The 20,094-nt window shown below is 45.7% G+C and overlaps 1 protein-coding gene across 5 annotated transcripts in view; it reads right to left on the bottom strand.

The window, feature by feature from the left end:
* Positions 1-4,022: 4,022 nt before the first annotated feature.
* Positions 4,023-20,094, bottom strand: part of RAD54L2 (RAD54 like 2) — a 109,321-nt gene continuing 93,249 nt past the window's right edge. For all 5 annotated transcript variants that reach the window (XM_059389830.1, XM_059389835.1, XM_059389831.1 and 2 more), the window contains 10 exons: positions 19,934-20,052; positions 18,275-18,393; positions 16,387-16,486; positions 15,412-15,617; positions 14,619-14,791; positions 13,932-14,128; positions 10,979-11,178; positions 9,790-9,879; positions 7,067-7,159; positions 4,023-5,609 (listed from right to left, as the gene is read on the bottom strand). In XM_059389830.1, coding sequence (XP_059245813.1) covers positions 4,615-5,609; positions 7,067-7,159; positions 9,790-9,879; positions 10,979-11,178; positions 13,932-14,128; positions 14,619-14,791; positions 15,412-15,617; positions 16,387-16,486; positions 18,275-18,393; positions 19,934-20,052 — 2,292 coding nt within the window. In that variant the 3' untranslated portion in view covers positions 4,023-4,614. The remainder of the gene's footprint in view (positions 5,610-7,066; positions 7,160-9,789; positions 9,880-10,978; positions 11,179-13,931; positions 14,129-14,618; positions 14,792-15,411; positions 15,618-16,386; positions 16,487-18,274; positions 18,394-19,933; positions 20,053-20,094) is intronic.

Raw genomic sequence — 20,094 nt, 5'->3', positions numbered from 1 at the left:
CCTGAGGAAAGAAGACGGAAAACCAAAGCCAGGTGCCAGGTCCCTGGGGCCATTTCATATCCCCCCACTCCTCCCGGCAGCAGTGTGGCCTTTAGTGGTTATCCATTGCGACCCCCTCAACCCACCTGGACCCTCTTCCCCTGACCCTTCTGGAGAGGGTACAGGAAAAAAAATCAGTCTTGGGCAGGCTGAGGGGATTTTTTCCCGTGAGTCCCCAGCCCACCCTGAGTAACACAACCAGATAACAGTTTACACCCGTGTGCATGAGTGCACACTCTATCTTGCATGTGCAGACGCACACACACACATGCACACACACACACAAGTGCACACACACCTGGGCTGAGCTCTCTTCCAGAGGAGGGTCCTGGGTCAGGTCACAGTATGAGGTCCCCTCTTCTGAATATCATCCCAGTAGTGGTAACAGAGTACCCAAATCTCCTCCAGCCCTCTGCACTAGACTCTGCAGCCTACCTGGCTACCTCTTCCCAATGCAATAGATGACTATATCCAACCAACCTGTGAGAGGAAAGGGGCAGACTCAGGTCCCTGAAAAATGAAGAAGTTGAACACTGCCTGCTTGGGAAGTTCATCGTTAAGACTTGGGTATTCATAAAAGGCCTAGGGCCAAGCTAGTGGCACAAAAGAGACATGAAGGGGTCACATCAGAACACAAAGGGCAGAAGAGTCAATAGAAGGGGACAGAGTCTGCAGGTGACTGACAGCGCAGCATTCTCAGGTCTCGAGGTGCAGATTTCCTGGGTAGAAGTCAGAGGAGGGTCAGAAAGTCTGCTGGGGGGGGGGGGTCCGTTGAGGGGCAGAGCTCTTCTTTCAGAGGCGGCTTACTGTGGGGAAAATGACTTAGCTGGGTGCACAGGCCATGGCTCAGAAGGGAGACCAGTTTTCTGAGGAATCACAGGAAATTGGGAAGTGGGAGAAAGGGGGTCATGGCCAGGAACACTAGGAATAAGGAATGTAAACCCCCCTCCCCCCACCAGACATTCCCCATGGGATGAGGACTCAGATCCAAAGCAATGCCAGTATTGAACCGACTGAGACAGAGGGCCTTGCTCTGTTGACAGCTTTGGGAGCGACAGTCTCACCCAGACTGCTAAAGTATGGTTGAGTGTTTCAACCTATCAGCAAAACTTTTACCCCAGCAATTTGCTTAACACACTGGAGAAGGGAATTTCATATTTAGTTGTGAATCACAAGTATACAGAGAGATACCACACACTAATTCCTAGGGAAGAGAGTTCCAAGGACCAAAAAGAGATGCTCAAGAAGCACAACTTGAAGGGGGTGAGGATTTGGTAGATATCCAATGATCTGATCCAACATGGTTCACTTACTTTCTTACTGAAATGGCTACTTTGTCTCTGGCTCAATTTTTACCCACAACAATACTAAGAAAAAGAAACCGAGTATCATTACAAATGGTAATCCTGAATCATTATGCAGTACTATATTCCCTAGCATGAGGATTTAGGCTAAACCAGATGGGTGGGGCTTGAGAGCCCCTTGAAAACATCCTATGGAAGACAATGGTGAGGGAAAATGCTGAGGGGCCTAATCTGCTGACCCCTCCTCTTACCCCTCCCCCCCCATATACCACCCTTCCCTCACTCAGGCCTGGATGGTAGGTGGAAGCCACCATCAAGTGTTTCTGCTCAAAGAGGCTGTAAAACATGGTCCTAAGGCTCTGAGACATTTCCTGCTTCCCTCACACACATATTTAGTGTGCATGCACACTTGCCTACCACCAAACATAGAGAGATAGCAGATTAAAAAACAAAAACCTACAGCATGAAACTAGTAGCATTTCAAGTTCCCATGATCCCACCCCATACCCCCTATACAATATAAGCTGCACATATTAAAGAAAGCCTTCTCTAGCCAACTCAGCCTCCCAAAACTATTGCCTCTTCTGACCTGAAGCAAGACCCAGCCCCTGGAATCAGTGAGTAGAGAACACGTATATACTGCCTCTCAGAATACCCATTCACTTCCTGGTACTTTCAAAGGCCCATCCTTCCAGTAACTGGTTTCAATCCCTTGCTGACAGTTTCCAGATTCTCAGCGCCTACTGCTAGGACTTCTTTAGAGGTGAACACAGACATACTCCTCCATCCCTACCACACACACACACACACACACACACACACACACACACACAGTCTCTGGGATCCTAGTATACCAGGGCCTTAGAGGCTATCATTTGTAGCCCAGGTTGTGAGTGTGCTCTGCAAATCAGAGATCCAGGCTAGCTCTCTCCTACTGCACCAGTCTCAAACCTGAGAGCTCACTCCAACTGAGTCCCTTCAGCATCCATTCTTGGGATGCATCGGGAAGAAAAAGCACTGGTTGGAACTGCTATTTTAAAATTATTAAAATAATTTGCATAGCTAAATTGTAGATCTAAGGCTTCTATGAGTAGGAGAGTTAAGTGTCTGATAGGGTACCTATGAAAACAGAGAGTGAAAGCTCCATAAGTTCCACTTTTGGTGCAAGCAGACAGCACACAAACGCGCGCGTGCGCACGCGCGTGCACACACACACACACACACACACACACACACACACAAACACACGCATGCAGCCCCATCAGCCATCTCTTTGTCTCTTCTCTGAGGACAATACCTCAGAATGTGCTAAAGCCCTCCAACAATGGAAACGGGCTGGTCAGAAGGGTTGCAGAAGCAGCTACTATGAGGGACCTGGCTAAGTTGCCCCCGAGGTTGGTAAGAGGCAGGTGCAGCAGCTGCTCAGTGAGGAAGGACCCATGAATAGGTGGCAAAACTCTAAAGCCAGACAGGTTTGTTCATCATAAAGAACTGCCTAGCAAAGTCTTGGTGACAGGAGGGAAAAAAGAGTCAATAGGAAGACAGCCAGTGTTTATGCTTAAAGACTAGATGCCCCCTCCCCTGCCACTGGCAACAAGAAAGAGGAGACCCAGAACGACTGATGTATTTTTTCAGACAAAAGTCAGACTTAAGGCTCCTACAGAGGAAGGGCTGCCCCGTGTTCCTTCAAAGAGGACAGAGATAACAGACACCCATCCCATAATGATCATCTGATAGGCTGGGGAGGCCAAAACATTTCCCAGCAAGAAATCAATAGTCTATTCTTCCAACCCAGCAGTCACCTACGTATGCACAGCTTCACTATTCAGTACAGAGGGCCTGCCTCTAAGGTCATCCCAGGAGGACACAGCGCCAAATCTGGGGTCACTGACTTCCCAGTAGCAAACTCCATGATCCCAAGTTTCAATCTCTGTGGAATGAGTCTCACCCCCCACTAACTATCCAGTCACAAGATTCTCTGATCTTCCTGAGAGGCCGTTTCCCGAAAACATAGTCATTTAGTGTAAACTTTGGTCAAGCCTAACTCTCTTTCCTTGGTCAATTCACCATCTACCTGGGATTTACTTACCCCTATGGGGTCTGGGGGATCTTAACACTGCCCTTCCTAGCTCCTACCGTGCCCAAATCCACCCCCCCCAAAAACAAGACACATGGAAAGTCCAAATAATAAATAATTGCCCATAAAAAATAAATTAACATGGAGCTTTCTAGCAGGGAAGCAAAGGAAAGGCAAGGCCACAAGGACAGGCAGGTGGGGGCTCAGTTCCATCCTTGTGAAGGTCTATTCTGGTCACACTCCATGGCTTCTTGCTCACACACCGCAGTATGCCCATCCCAGCCTCTGCACACAAATCTCACACCCTGTGAAGGGAGATCTGCTCAGAGACAACCACTGGGGAAAGACACAGAGATTGGTAATGCCCATTTTCTCTCCTAATTTCCCCCAAATTCCAAAATAGATGTGGCTATAAAGACCAGGGACTTGGATTAGCTGGGCCTTCTCCTCACCCAACTAGAAGGAAACTTAAGCGTTCCATGGCTCTTCTCCTGGGCTCAACACGATGTTCATACTAATAGTTGCCATGAACCACCACACACCAATTTCCATTTAAAAAATGATAAATTCATTTTTTAGTTTCCCCCTTCGTCTCTCCCACCCTCCCCTCCCACCGCCACCCCTGCTCTGTTACATACACATATAGACATAAACACATACACACACACGCACACAAACATACATACCTGGTTTGCTTCTTTCCTGTCCCTAAAAGGACTCCATTTCACATGAAATCTCAATCTGCTCTCCCTGCCCACCCTCCTTCACTTAATCCTTCTTCCCTCCCCTCCCCTCTCTAGGCCAAGCTAAGTCACCCAGTAAGGCAGCTCTCTTGGGAGAGAATGTTCCCAAAGACAGAAATGGGATGTGAGCTTCTACACTCAGATGGCAGGCAAGCAAGCAAGCACACAGCATAAGCAAGGCAGGTAGGAAGAGAGGCAGGCTGCCCTGCCCCTCCATTCCTGTTTTGGGTCCCTGATTTCCTGCTATTGCTGCTCTGTTGGCTTTTTTTTTTTCTTCTCCTCTTTTGTTAAATAGCAACAGAGCCCTGCCATTGTGGTCAACCACCTTTCTTTGTCCTCTTCCTTTTCCCTCCTGCCAAGTGCCCTATTCTCAGAAAGCCCAGATTGCTGCCTTTCAGCTTGGTGGGCAACCTGCCGGGGACCCCAAGTGAGGTGGAGAGGGGCTCCCCAGCTATTTCCCAGTGACCTCTATCACATCATCGTCCTTATCCTCATCATCATTGGAGCTGAACCCCACCTCAGCAACCTCGTGAGAGTCAAATGGAGGCACCTGGGACCGGAGGAGGCCGCCAGCTGGGTAGCCTGCATGTGGGGACATGTAGCCTGGGTAGACAGACATGCCCCGTGAAAGGTTGCTGGGTAAGACAGGGGAAGGAAAAGGCGCGAACATCCTCGGCTCGGACAGGAGTGGCTGTGAGAATGGGAGTGAGTAGCTGGGTAGTATCCCTGGAACAGAGGGGTTGAGCATGAAGGTGGGGTTGCTGGCAGTGACTGAGGTAGCCGTGGAAGAGGAACTGACAGGGCCTGCTGGCACCAGAGGGTCAGTAGTCACTGGAAACACCAGGCGGGCATCTGCCAGCAAGTTGGACAGCTGGTAGTAGGAGGGGGTACTGCCCATAAACAAGGAGTTCTCCCCAGCCTGGGAGGTGAAGGGAGCGGTGAGGTTATGATTTAAGGAGACGGGTGGCATGGCAAACCCGCCAGAAACTGGATACCCGTGTTCATACGGCTGCACGGGGGCTGGCAGGTGGCCCTTCCTGGACCGCCGGCGGGCTGACTCCTGGGCAGCAGGTGGTGTGGCCAACTTCCGCTTATGGCCCCGTAAGTCCAACACCGGGTTCCTGTCACCACAGGGCTGGCCGGTCACTAAGAGGGAACTATTGAGGCAATGACCCCCATGTCGAGGCTCAGTCCCGAGAGCTGTCCCAGGAACAGCACTGCTGTCCACAAGTTGGGCCGGGGGGCCAGGCAGGGCAGCATTGGAGCTTGGGGAGCTCTGTTGGGATTCCCTCGCGGCAGCCACATCTGCATACTGCTGGAGCTCACTGATGATCTCTGGGCTGTCTGGAGAGACGGGCCTGGCCAGCCCCTCAGGGTCGGGGGCTTTGGGTGATGAGGCACTGTGTCTGCCATTGCTTGTGGATTCGAGAGAAGGCCCCTGGGAACCTGGGGAGTAAAATGTAGGTAACTGAGAATCAGAATGGCCAGGGAGATAAGGAGGGTATAGGAAAGATTCCATTAAAAAAAAAAAAATCAAAACAAACAAAAAATCTTGTCCTGTGATTCCCCAAATTCAAAGAATCTGATGTCCAAACAACATCCTCCAGTCAACTTTTCCCAGTCACAAAGAAAGAAATCCTTTGATCTAGGAAATAAGATGTGTAACTCTGCACCCCAGTTACCCAATCTGTGAAACTCAACCAAGGTGAATCCTAGGAGATAACGAATATCAAATGCTAATAGGTCATTCTTATAATGAGCTGGACTCCTTCTGAGAAGGGACAGAGACAACCAGTGACCAGGATGGGAGACAAAAGGAAAATTAAGTTTAAACAGCAGTCCACCCTAGTTTAAAAACAAAACCAAATCCACAGCCCTGGAAGACGACTGGGACAAGCTGCGATATGGCCTAGATACTAGGTAGTACTTTTAGTGTGATAATGGTGTAAACTTTTGTTTTAGTGTGATAATGATATTTTGGCTAGGAAGAGAATGTCCTTACTCTTAGGAGATGTGTGCTGAAGTACTTAAAGGTAAAATGACATGACATCTTCAACTTCCAAATAGTTCCAGTAAGAGGAAGGGAGAGACAGAAGAAAGTTTATGAGAACAGTGACAATCACTGGATCTAGATGTGGGGTACATAGGTGCTGCTCTTTCAACTTGTCTGTAGGTGTGGAAATTGCTGTAATAAAAGTCAGAAACAAGAGCAGGGTAGTGCTCATATGACAGGATAGATGAGAGCCACTCCTGTAGAAGGGAACCTGGTTGGACCTCCTTACGTTGTTAATGTGCCACACACACACTCTTTGACCTGCTCCCTCTCTCTTAAGTAAATAAATAAATCTAAAAATATATATATAGAGAAAAGTTATGTATATATATTTAACACAGAGACTCAGATACACACAGGTGTGCACACACATTCCTCTATGTGTGTGATGTATCTCTGAAAAAAAGCAAATGAGAGCAGCACTGCCAGAAAGGAGCACTAGATGACTGGGGGTTTTGGAGGCAGAGAGATAACATGCCTTTCACTTTACTCCTCTTATGCCTTTTGAATTGTGAACCATGTACACATTATTCAAAAAATAAAGTAATTACAGGGGCAGATGGGTGGCTCAGTGGATTAAAGCCTCTGCCTTCAGCTCTGGTCATGTTCTCAGGGTCCTGGAATCGAGCCCCACATTGGGCTCTCTGCTCATTGGGGAGCCTGCTTCCCCCACTCTCTCTGCCTGACTCTCTGCCCACTTGTGATCTCAGTCTGTCAAATATATAAATAAAATCTTAAAAAACATAAAAATAAAGTAATTACAAACAAAAATAAAGTAATTACAAACCAAACCAAACCAAACCAAACAAAAAGTGCTGTGCAGGTCAACAGAAAGTAGAAGCCACTGTACCTGAGGCAGCCATCCGACCATCTTCCGGGACCTTCGGTTTGCCTGTTGCCCGGACAGCAAAGATCCGCCCATCACTGGTGCGGATGTACGTCCCTAGAAGAAATAGGAGGAAGACTGCTAGGAGCCAACATGCAATCAACCAACTCTGGGAAAGTCCAGAGCTAGGCACCATGGGCTGGGAAAAAGCTATAAAATTAGGTCTCACACCCTCTCTCAAGAACCCTGAAATGATAAGTGGAGTGGCTGAGCTGTGGCCCCAATATTATTCATTCATTCCACAAACACGGCACAACTACCATGTATGAGGCATTGTCCTAGACGCTGAAGAACACAAGACAGAAAAGGGCCCTGTCTCATGGAGCTCAGCCTCTGGAGGGGACAGACAGAAAATGATGCCAGAAAATACCATGAAAGGTTAATGACATGGAGGAAATAAAGGGGTAGCTAGCACAGACAGCAGTTGGCTGCCTTGGTTTTGGGCGAAGTACTCTCTTGATCTGAGGGGTCTTCCTCTTGATCTGAGGGGAAAGAGCCTCATTGCCTCAACACCCTCTTCTCCCTTGGTAGGAATAACTCAAGAAAAGCCTTCTATTCCCACAGGATACTAAACTACCTTCTCCATCTTTTGATCAATCTCCTGGAAGGTCAGGGCTGCCTTCAGGTCAGAAGTCAACAAACATTTTCTTAAAGGCCAATTAGTAAATATTTTTGCCTTGTGGGCCAAAGTGTTACAACCACTCAACTCTGTTACTATAATGAAAATGGGGGGGCAGCTGTGCTCGAAAGATCTTTATTTATGGACATTGAAATGTTAATTTCATATAATTTTCAGGTTCTACAAAATATTATTATTATTATTATTTTTAACCAATTAAAAATGTATAACCCATGCTTAGCTCACAGGTAGAGAAACAGGAAGCAGGCAGGATTTGGACCATGGGCCATAGTTTGCTGACCCATGCTCTAGGCTAGGAAGAGCCTAGTAAGGGGGCTGGGTATAATCTTCTCTGTGTGTCATGTGCTTCATGGCATCTTTTCCCAGAGCCTGAATGTACCTTTGACCCAAAAGAGGCTAGGGTGAAAGCTCCTTGCTGAATAAAGAACCTCAGGGAGCCTCATACAGTAAAGGATGATATGAATGATAGGCTCAGATTACATCCTGACAATTACAGATGACAATTACATCTGGACCAGATGGTCCATAATTCTCATTCCAGCAATCTCATCTCCCTCTGTAAGGAGGCCAGAGGCAGCAGGCTTTTTAAATTACTACACTCAAGGGCCACCTGGTTGGTACAGTTGGTTAAGCATCCAACTCTTAGTTTTGGCTCAGGTCGTGATCTCAGGGTCATGGGATTGAGCCCTGCACTGGGCTCCACAGTCAGCAGGCAGTCTGCTTAGGACTCTACCCATATCCCTCTGCTCCTCCCCTACCCCTCTCTAAAATAAATAAATAAATCTTAAACTACCACACTCAAAATATGTCTTGTAACACACATGTACTAATTCATCTTCCCAATGTACTTCCTAGTTGGGAGATCTCAACCCCACTCTGAGCAAGTGGGTAAGATGACACACTAACATACACATTAGTTTATAATCCATTCCACAGCTCCCTCCCTCCACTTCTGGTGTCCCTGTATGTAGTTCAAGTGCTAGAAATTAAGCTTTTGATGGTCAAGGTAATCTATCTCGAATAAACCAACCACCTGTATGACACAGCTACTAGCTGAACAACTAGATAAGGAACCAGGATGTCCCCATCCATGAAGTTCCCCTTTCAGAAATGCCAGAATAATCCAGAAAACTGAACCTCGAGTGACCCTGCTTTTCCCTTCCCATGCCCTAATTCCCACTCTTATGTTTTAAATTCACCAATAAAGAGTAAACCCACATACCTCTAACCACCCCAACTTCTGGACTCTAACATAGACCCAGGTCTTCTCACCCACAATCTCTCTTTACCCATGACCTCACTGTGTGGCCCTGGGGTGCTGTGTACCCTCTAGGATCTGTGATGAGTAATATTAACCCTGTTTTTTCAAAGTTCACTGATGGCTGCTATTGAGGTAACATCTTGCAATCATAGTAAGAACCACATGTGCCAGTCCAGCTATGACAGTGGCTCTGGCAAATGTCTGTGGAGGCTTGCCACAATTGCTAGGTGAGTGGTGAGGGACTTCTAGCTGATAGCACCACTATCAACAGGCTGAGAGTGACATAAAACATAGCATCTATCCAAACCCACCTCAAGATTCTCTATAAAGGGCGCCTGGGTGGCTCAGTGGGTTAAGCCGCTGCCTTTGGCTCAGGTCATGATCTCAGGGTCCTGGGATCGAGGCCCGCATCGGGCTCTCTGCTCAGCGGGGAGCCTGCTTCCCTCTCTCTCTCTCTGCCTGCCTCTCTGTCTACTTGTGATCTCTGTCAAATAAATAAAATCTTAAAAAAAAAAAAAAAAAAAGATTCTCTATAAAAACAATGGTAAAATATGGGAACACAGGGACCCCAACTCTCTCCTTTTAAGTCACTGACAAATCTCTTTTGGGCCCACTCCAACTCTGCTAAGCACCTAGAAATGTCTTCTTCTCATGCTTCTCCCACATGTGACACTTTTATAGGATAACTCCTATCCTTCCTCCAGCTCAAGCCATATGTGTATCTTCTGCTTCCCGGCCCCACACTGAACCAAAGGTAGAGGATGGGCATCTTAGTCAGGCTCTCACCTTTTGTCCCACGGATGATATGGATGCTCTCACCAGCATTAATTCTTGCCTGTACATCTGTGGAACTGTTGAGTCCAGGAATAACAATATCTAGTGAAGACAAAGACCTCAGATTTAGATGACCTGACTGAGAGGGAAAGAAGATGCAAAGTCCACATCCATGCCTGTTCCTCAGTGACTTCCCTAAAGCCTCTCAGGGGAGCGGAGATCTGAACCAAGGAGGACGAGGCAAGCAAGGCGTCTCTCACAGTTGTACGGCAAAGAATACTCGGAAAACAAGAAACTCTTTAGAAATCCAATTATCTTTCTGATCAATTTCCTCTGATTTAATTAAAAACTCACATAGTTTTAGTGTGGAGAAAGTTCTAGTTCACATGGTTATTTCTACGTTTGCTTATTTTCCTCCTCCCTAAGCTATCTGCATCCCTTTGCTCCACATCACTTTAGGCTCCCAAAGTAGCCTCATTCTCGTCGTTGCTGGCATTGCTTCACACCTAACTGAAGAGTAAAAAGTATGTTCAAGAATCAGCAGAGAAGTCGTCTCTCAAGAGGCTCTCTTTTTGTTTTTTTCCCATTTCACAATGATTTTACAATGGACACACATTATTTTCATATTCAAAAAACAAGATATTTTTATTAAAATTAATGTACCATGAATATTTCTAGATAATATGATGAAACAGCTCCAGAAAATGCTTTCCTTCCCAATTACCCTGAATCACAGAACCAATCGCAGAGATAGACAGGCTGCCAGTCTCCTACCACAGGCTCACCATGCTCAACCCATATCAAGCTCACCAACAAGGGAGCAAGTGACATTCAGGTCTCCTAGTTAAGTAGGGAGGTTGACAGTCATCCTTTATACACAGCTGACCCTATAGTCAGGCAGGACTCAACACACGCACACCTCTCTCAGACTAACCCTATGTCCCAGTGACATTTCCACAATCTCTGCCATGCTCAGAGTCTATCCCACACATCACATTTAAGAAAACCCAGTACTGTGTTATAATTCTTAAGATATTCCATTAGAATGCAAATTCCTCAAGATCAAGGACTATCTTCTCTGTTTTTACCCACAGTGCTAATGTAGTAAGGCCTAGAATACAAAAGGTGTTTATTAAACACTTCCTGAAAGAAAAAAGTAAAGGGACAGACAGCCCTGGAAGAGAACCTAGGAGTTCCCAACCTGTTGTGGTGACCACCTTCTGCACAAGGACCCCCGCACGCTGCAGGTAGTTGATCGGGAAGTTCATAGCTGGATTTGTACTGGAGGCAGAGCTTACACTGCCTCCCAGTGGGACATGCCGGGGCATCATGGGGATGGGGGTGGACTGCACAGGGCGAACACTGGCCACAGGCTTCTCATCACTCTTCAGTGTTGGCTGCCTGTGAGAAAAGAACACACATACCTAAGAGAATTTGGCAGAATGGCCCTTACTTACCTTTCTGCAAAGGCTGCAGAACTTCTCCAGATACCCCCATTCTGTAGCCTCACTCGCTCCTGAGAAGGATCAAAGAATCTGCAGAGTATGGCCAATTCAAAAGGAGACTAGGGGCAGGACCAAGACCAAATGGCAGCAAGGGATAAAGCCTCTCAGAATCTAATAAGAAAAAGATGTTGGTGGAATAATACCTTTTTAGAGATGTGAGGTGACATTTGCTCCTTTAGAATTTAGACTGTTTATATACATTAGGAATTAGTCCTTGGAGGGAAGTTAGGAAGAGGTAAAGATGCAATAAGGGAGGAAAAGTTCTTCAAAGCACAGTGTATGCCAAGCTAAGACATGGAATTTTCCCACTTTCCCAAGGGAAAGGGCCACGTGATGCCACACATTCAGGTGATCTTGAGGGAGCATCTGCCCAACTTCAACCATCTTTACTCTCTGGAACCTCAAGTTTCAATAAATAATGCAGACAGTTCTCTCTCTCTCTCTCCTTTCATGGGCTCCTGTGTCCAAAGTGCCCCTCTAAGTCATGACTACCACAAAAGCAGTGGCCACCAAAAAGCTGTTCACAGATCCAGGCATCTGAATAGTACACGGCCATGGCCAGCCTGAGCACTGGCTGTGCATGTCTTATGCCAGCGTGCCAAAATGCTACCCCATGGCCAGTGACGCACTCCTCACTCTCCACCTTCTTTTCAACTGGAAGTTGATACCTTGAGAAAGCTACTCCTGATTTAAGATTTTTTTGATATTAAGACCCTGTCTATAAGCTTTTTGAAGTTTTGTGCCTTTGGTCTTTAGTTTTGGGGGAGAACCTCCTTGAACTGGCATTTTCTTCCTTACCTAACTCAAGAATGTTGCTCTGAAGTTGCTACAGGCACCTATGGCCCCTGTCTGAATTCCCACATTCCCAGACAGGCCACACAGCACAGCAAGTTTACCACATCTGGGTCCCAATTCCTCAATGTGCCCAGGGTGGCTTTGCAGGAGCTAGGGGCTCTGGTCCAATGTCAGTGGGACTCTTTCCAGGATCCAAAGTCAAATCAGGGTGAAAGTCAGGATAACAGGAACCTAGCCCAAGCCCCCTACTCTGGAGGAGCTGAAGCAAGGAAAATTGGGAAGGAAACCCTCCTCATATACACCCAGACAGGATGAGGAATCAGCAGGATCATAGTATGGCTCATCAAGCCCTGTGAGAGGCTAGTGCCTCCCACAGGGCCAGAGCTGGGCCAGAAAAGGAGCTGACATTGCCTCAAAAGACCAGCCCATTTGTCACATCTTCCCGCAACGTGGCGTTTCTCCCACTGGGTTCATGCTTTGTCCATTCCTGCTGTTACATGGGAAAGGCCAGAAAAGAGAATAAAAGGGGTGGAGTACAAGAAAGGAGAACATTCCCAGGCAACAGTATCCTAGAAAATGACACAGAAATAAAGTCGGAAGGTTTTCAAAGAGAGTAACATTTTCTGGAGAGCACCTTGTACATAAGCAGCAGCAAATTTACTCATCAAATATTGGAAGTCTTCCATAAAATTTACATGGTTTCAGTTCCTTTAGAATCTCATTTGTCGGGGCGCCTGGGTGGCTCAGTGGGTTAAGCCGCTGCCTTCGGCTCAGGTCATGATCTCAGGGTCCTGGGATCGAGTCCCACGTCGGGCTCTCTGCTCAGCAGGGAGCCTGCTTCCTTCTCTCACTCTCTATCTGCCTGCCTCTCTGCCTACTTGTGATCTCTGTCTGTCAAATAAATAAAATCTTAAAAAAAAAAAAAAAGAATCTCATTTGTCAAGTTTTTTTTTTTTTAAACATGGAATCTTCATAAGAATAAAAGTTTGAGGGCACCTGGGTGGCTCAGTCTGTTGAGCATCTGCCTTTGGCTCAGGTCATGATTCTAGGGTCCTGCCCCTCGCCCCCATTCATGCTCTTAACATACTCTGCTCACTCTCTAATAAATAAATAATCTTTTAAAAAAGAAAGAAAGAAAGAAAACAGTTTTAAATCTATTCCCCTCAAATAATATAATCATCTTTAATTCAAGATAATAAAAAAGTTTTTAAACAAACCGCTCAATCAAGTGGCTAATCTGGTAAGGCTTACGAGGTACTTTGTCTTGAAATGAAAAAAAAAAAAAAAATTAAACATAGATGGTGGTTTTTTAATTTCTTACAAAGAGCTTCTCTCTTCACTCAGCAACTGACTTCCAATGTGTTCATACTCTCAACAGTTCTAAAAGTTGTACTCAAGAAAAAGATTTTTTTCCTCAGGATCGAGGCACAACCACAAAATGAAATCCCATTAAGAGCAGGATAATTTCTTGACTGCAATCCAAGACTCACAAAAGACCTGCCCTTCACCCTTGAACTTCACTGCTTAAGCAAGATCTATGACCAAAGCAGTATGGATATGAAGGCAGCTGTGTGGGAGGGTTGGGCCTCTGTGTCTTGGGAATCTGCACCTTCTCCAGGAGTCCAGAAAGACTCTTCTGAGTCACAAGGCCAGTGGCTCACTCTTCCAGCCAGAGCCACTACTTAAAACACCAAGGCTGCCGAACTGCTTTGGCACCTCATCCAAGAGCAAAACCTGTCAGTTCACAACAGCCAATGAGCGAGTTGCAGGCTCTCCCTTTGTTTAAAAACAGAACCAGCCAAAAGGTTTGGGTCTGGCCCAGTAGCAGACCTTCCTCCCCTTTCAGGGACTCACCAGTTTCTCTGACTGAAAGCAGGGATGCTGGTCAGGCTCTGGTCACTGGCGGGGTAATACTGAGCATATGACGGGCGGGTGTAGGGGACGGATGTGCGCTTGTCTTCCTCATAGCTTTTCTTTGCTGCTTTTTTCTCAGCCTTGGTCAGCTTGTGATCCTTTCGGTTAAGGAGCAATGACTCATGCTCAAAAGGCTCCTAGGGACACAGGAGGATGTTGATTTAATTACCAGTCTTTGTGCCAACATGACTGATATATAATGAAGCTTCCTCTGACAACAACAAAGGGCTATCTCTAGCAATTGCCAACAGCCTGCTCACAGACACACAGGCAGGTTTACTGTCTCTTTGTCAAGAGTGTAATTCACAACTCTAACCCAGCCACACCTTTACAAAACCCAAGTCTGCCTTCTGTATCAAAAGGATGGGAGAGTTCAGAGAATTAACAGAATACATTTCTAGAATTTCACCCCTTCTTTCTGCTAGGAAAAACTCACACTGGCCAAATTACTCCACATGGCTGAGCTGAGCACTCCAAGGACAAGACTGGGGTGGGAATAGGTGGCTGGGGGACTACATGGGGTAAGGAGAAGAATCAGCTGAGTTCAAGTCCTCTGCATGAAAAAAAAAAAAAAACCTCAGATGAAGGAAACAGGTCTGCCAGATAAGACTCCCTCCGGGTTCTTACCTTGGTGATGAGGTGAGGGTACTTCAGACAGGCAAGTTGCAGGACTGGTTCCTTGATCCCCTTTATGTTCAAGGATGCTTGGGGAGCTGGCTCCTTCTCAACAAAGTGCAGCAGGTTCTCCACCTCCTTCCGGGTAAAGTTCAGCATTGGATTAAGATCATCTACCACTCGATCTGGAAGGGAGAAGACACGGAGAAAGTTACTACATGGCGGAGAAGACCCTAAAAGCACAGCTACAAATACTGGGAGAGAAGAGAGGTTGTGGCTGGCTTAATTGTCACTAGATACTAAACCATCTCAGGCCATCCCATATTTGAAAAGTCAAAGCCCAGGTCTTAGACCCTGGTCAAATGGAAATATCCGTAAGAAACCTACACACCTAGCTCAGTTCTTTTAATTACACCTGCCCTCAACAAGTTGAGGTCAGTCCACTCTTAAAGCAATTATTTAAACTGCAATGGGATGGGAGGAACCACTGACTTTCTGTGATTCAAAAACTACCTGTGTTCCCACAACCTGCCCCTCTCCTCCCACCACTGATACAACAGGATAGTATCAGAACTCCTGGGCGGCTCAGTTGGTTAAGTGTCTGTCTTCAACTCAGGTCATGATCCCAGGGTCCTGGGATCAAGTTCCACATTAGGTTCCTTGCTCAGTAGGGAGACTGCTTCTCCCTCTGCCTGCCACTCTCCCTGCTTATGCTCTCTCCTTCTCTCTCTCTGATAAATAAATAAAATCTTTTAAAAAATAATTTAAAAAATAAGGATAGTATTGAGCCTAAAAGATGCCCCACCTGACATGCCCTGCTTGGAAATCTGACGGTCATAGATCTTCTTTTCAAGGGTGAAATCAGCCACAAGGCGATAAATGTGACAGGGCTTTTTCTGGCCATAACGGTATACCCGACATACTGCCTGGGCATCATGGCAAGGGTTCCAGGAAGCATCAAATACCACCACTCGGTTGGCACCGATCAGATTCACACCTAAGCACCCGGCCCTTTAAAACACAAGCCAACAATCACAGAACTTTTAGTTTTAAAGACAGTTTTTAAATTGGTTTCACTCTGTGATTCCTGCCCCAATATTATCTCCTTTGTCCTAAGCACAACATAATGGAAGATTCTACTGTCCTGCTGATGAATAGTACATTCTTTAAGCACTGAACAATACGCCCTGAAAAATCCAACAAAGAAGTGTCTACCAGTTCAGAAAGAAAACCCACTCTCCACTACTCTGTAATGGTTGAGGCTTCTGCATCCTGGCCCCAGAATAATGTCACCTGAAGGGAGACGCCTACAAGCAGATGTTTCTGGTATGTTTAGTCTACCAGCCTTGAAAAGTGACAGTTCATACCCATCAAGGGCATTGTGATGGCAGAATACAGCACAACCTTCAAGCTGCTTGGCATGAGAAAAAGAACGCCATCAGTCTTTTACAGTTACATTACACTGCCTCCCCCCTTTTTTTCACACTTTCCACTTTTTAAAGCACTTTCACATTAATCACATCATCCAAGACTCAGAACACTCCTGAAAGAAAAGCTAATTATGACCATTGTTAGTGAAGGTCTCAAAGAACTTCATGACACTATCATAATTACCCTACTAACACAACTTCCTTTTGGGTCTCCTCCCTGACCTCAAAAACAAGTCACATACCTTAGCAGATCTCTTCTGACAGAACTTGGATGAACCTTTGGGTATCTGCCTATGTGGCCAACTACCCTGAACACAATCCTCTGATCTCCCCTCTTAGGATCCACTCACCTTGTAGACAGAAGGAACAACCAGGTGGTGAGGTTGCTGGGATCATTGAACTGATTAATGAGCCGCTCCCTCTCAAAGGCAGGGGTGCTACCATCTAGCCCTAGGAGAGAAGGAAAACCACAAAAAATGGACAGATGAGGGCAGGGGTACATAGCAAAATCATTGGGCAAATGTGTTTTAAAAACAAAAGAAAGAAATAGACTCAATACTCAGATTCCACTCCCTTGGACATTCTATGGGTCTACCATGAGACCCAGATTCTTAAAATTTAAAAATATGCCCATGTGCAACAGGATTATAAACTATGTTGTTCCCTTTAGTATCTTAGGTCAATTCTAAGGCCAAGGTTCATAGACTTCAGGGTGCATAAGAATCACCCTAAATAGGGAAGCTTGGTAAACACTGGCTCAGGGTGACCTCTCTGCCTCAGTCCTATAAATCCTGGTGAGTGCCGAAGGACCAAGAGTTCTGTTTTGATATGGATGCTATCCCTCCATCAGGAATTTGCATTGTTACAAGCTCTTAACATTAAGAACTTGCTCTAAGGAGACATTAAAAGGAATAGATCTGGAGCAGTGGGATGGGGTATATGGTTGAAAAGACGGAAGCTCAAAGAAAGAAGAAAAAGTAACCTTCAGTTAAGAAGCAGCATGAATAAGAGAGGAGGAGGCTACACTTGTCAGGGAAAAGAGAGAAATGGGCGAAGCTAAGGAGATGGAACATGGAGAACTGGGCTGCTACTGTTTAGGAAGTCTTAGTTTAATTGCTTGGTACTAGAAGCTCTTCAAATGGCACCTAACCTACCTTCCCAACCCGAGTTCCCAAAATTTCCGAGCACTGCTCAGCATATCAACTCACTAAGCAAGCCTACAGTCATCACAAGGTTGTGGGTTAGACCCTGTGCTGGGGGGGTCTTCCTACCAACCCCTGCCCCTCTGTTCTCTAAATACTACCATTAGGCCAGTGCTTCCCAACAAGGGTGATTTCCTTGCCCTCCCACCCCACAGGGGAGATCTGGCAATGTGAAGAGAGGTCTTTGGTTGGTATCACTAGGTGTTATCACTAGAAGCAACTGCCACCTAATGAGTAGAGACCAGGGACGCTGCTAAACATCCTACAGTGAGTGCACAGGACAGCCCCCTGACAAAAAGGAATTATCTGGCCCAAATGTCAATATCTGGACAGTAAGTACCTGAGGTTAGTATTTCTCAACTTTTGTTTTTCATTATTGTCCCCTTAAAGAGCCTTTTTATACATTCTTTCCCCAATGAACGTGTCCCTTACGAAATTTTAAATACCACAGATACACTCTATATATTTACTGCATGCCTATTTGTGCTCTATACTTTGGAAAGTTAAAAAAAAAATTTTGTTCCCTCAGAACTAATTTTCATCTCTTTAGGGGCACCATCTCCACTATAGAGAATGTGTGATCTGAGCTAACTTATACTCACTCTGCTCCTTCTTCCTAGAATGACCTTTGGGCTACACTAACTCAGATTCTCCCCATCTCTGCAAGTCTACTGCAAGTTTCACCTCCTCCAGGAAGCCTTCTCCAACCATCTTCTCCACAATGATTCCCTTCTCCTTAGAACCTTTTAGCTCTCAACCAGTGCTACTTTGTATTTGTCCTGGAACTGTCAGATGAAGACAAGGTTTATGCCTTCTACTTCTCAGCTCTCCCCCTATCTTGCCCAAGCTCTGCAGCCCCTAGTACAGTGCCTCACACACAGCAGCTTGCTCTCAATATCTCCCTGCTCCTTGGCTACTTCAGCTACTCCTATGCATTTGATGGAGAACAGAAGAGAAAATAAAAAGGTGGAGAATTAAAGAGAAACCTTAAGCAGACCCTGCCAAGATTCCAGCAACAAAGCAGCAATGAACTCACGGAAGTAGCTGACGTTTCGTACCCACTTCTGTACTCCTTGCCCATCAGCACCAGGTAGACAGGGCACTTCTCGTTTCCCTAGGAACTCTTCAATGAGAGCCAAGGTGGAAAGGCTCTGGCTGGAAGGGACAACATTTGGTTCAGAAGGCTCCCAGACCCAACGGAGTCTTGTTCCCCAATAGGCTTAAAATCATCTGCAGCCTTCAGACAGTGGGAGTTCCCAGAATCTGCACCCCATGAGAGGCAACCCCACAAAGAACCACCAAGGGTATTCTCCCTATCTCAGAATGGGAGCAGAGTCATCTACACACTTATTGTCACCAGCCCACTAAATCTGCTACTCTGTTACTTCCTCAGTTGGAAAATTCTGGGGTTTACCTCAGTGCATAGTAACAAATAACATCAACATTAAAAACTAACATAGCATGAATATACATTAGATCTAATTATAAGCCACAATCAATATTACCAGTCTTACTAAGGAAACAGAAATCACTTGGCTGCTTTCACATTATATAGAGAGGCAGTCTCCTCAGAAGTGATACTTGAAACCAGTGAAACACTAGACTCTCCCCCCACGTAGAATCACTGCTATCCTCTCAAAGTGTGTCACCCATGGAAACCCTCACTCTGCGAGGCTGCCAAGCCAGGCTGCTGCCATTCAGCTCTCATTGGAGTATAATCTAATCAGAACAACAACAAACAATCGACTTGATTTCTGTTTCCCTGAGGAGGCACGCCTTGACAGACATCAAAGTTCTGGCCAGACTGAGAATATGACTCTGGAACAGATCATTTTACTTATCTGACCTTATACACAAAGCATAAAAATACATATATACATACATAAACAAGTAAATAAGTAATTTTTTTTTTTTTTAAAGTAAGCTACATGCCAAATGTGGAGCTTAAACTCATGATCCTGAAAGTAAGAACTACATGCTCTACTGACTGAGTCAGCCAGGTGCCTCCACAAAAATTTTTAATTAAAAAAAATAAATCAAGGCTGGGGAAAGACCAAAGCAGATTAGACAAGAAATCAATGTTTTCTATAAAGGGCCAGAGAGTAAATATTTTTAGGCTTCTCAGACCACAGAGAGTCTGTCAAATCTTCTTCTTCTTCTTTTTAAAAACACTTTAAAAATGTAAAAACTAGGGGTGCTCAGTTGGTTTAATGTCTGACTCTTGATTTTGGCTCAGGTCATTATCTCAGGGTCATGAGATTGAGCCCCACATTGGGCTCCATGCTCAGTGGGGAGGCTGTCTGTCCCTCTCCCTCCCCCTCTGGCTGCCCCCACTCCCACCCAGCTTGCTTACACACACTATCTATCTAAAATAAATAAATAAAATCTTAAAAAATAAAAAAAAAAAAGTAAAAACTAGCTCTCAGGCAGGCCAAAGGCCAGATCTGACCTGGGACATAATTTGACCTCCAATGTCAGCCTAGTGTTTTAAATTGTTCTCTGCAGAGAAATCAAATTAGACAAAATAAACTCCAAGAAAGAGATGAAATTCAAGAAGGTCCTCATAAGCAGCACTGGGCTGTAGAAGCAGGAAGACAAAAAAGGTGAAGAGGAGCTGTGGTGATGGTCTCACTCTGTAGGGATTATATCACTCTACTATAGATATATGATGTCATAGAAGAATTTCTCTTCCTACCTGAACACAAGAATCTTGTCCCCAAGCTTCACACTTTCCTCAATCAGGTGGAAAAGCAGTACCATCTTGGGAGAGTTCTCTAAGACCCCAGTCTGGTAATTAGTCAAAAGGTCCTTGGCCTGCAAGAGAGAAATGAGGCAGCTTAGAGCACATCCATGCCA

The sequence above is a fragment of the Mustela nigripes genome, chromosome 2 (genome assembly GCF_022355385.1).
Source record: "Mustela nigripes isolate SB6536 chromosome 2, MUSNIG.SB6536, whole genome shotgun sequence".
In the NCBI taxonomy this organism is placed as follows: Eukaryota; Metazoa; Chordata; class Mammalia; order Carnivora; family Mustelidae; genus Mustela; species Mustela nigripes.
Note: the sequence above shows the minus strand (reverse complement) of the source record. Positions and strands in the feature narration are given on the sequence as shown.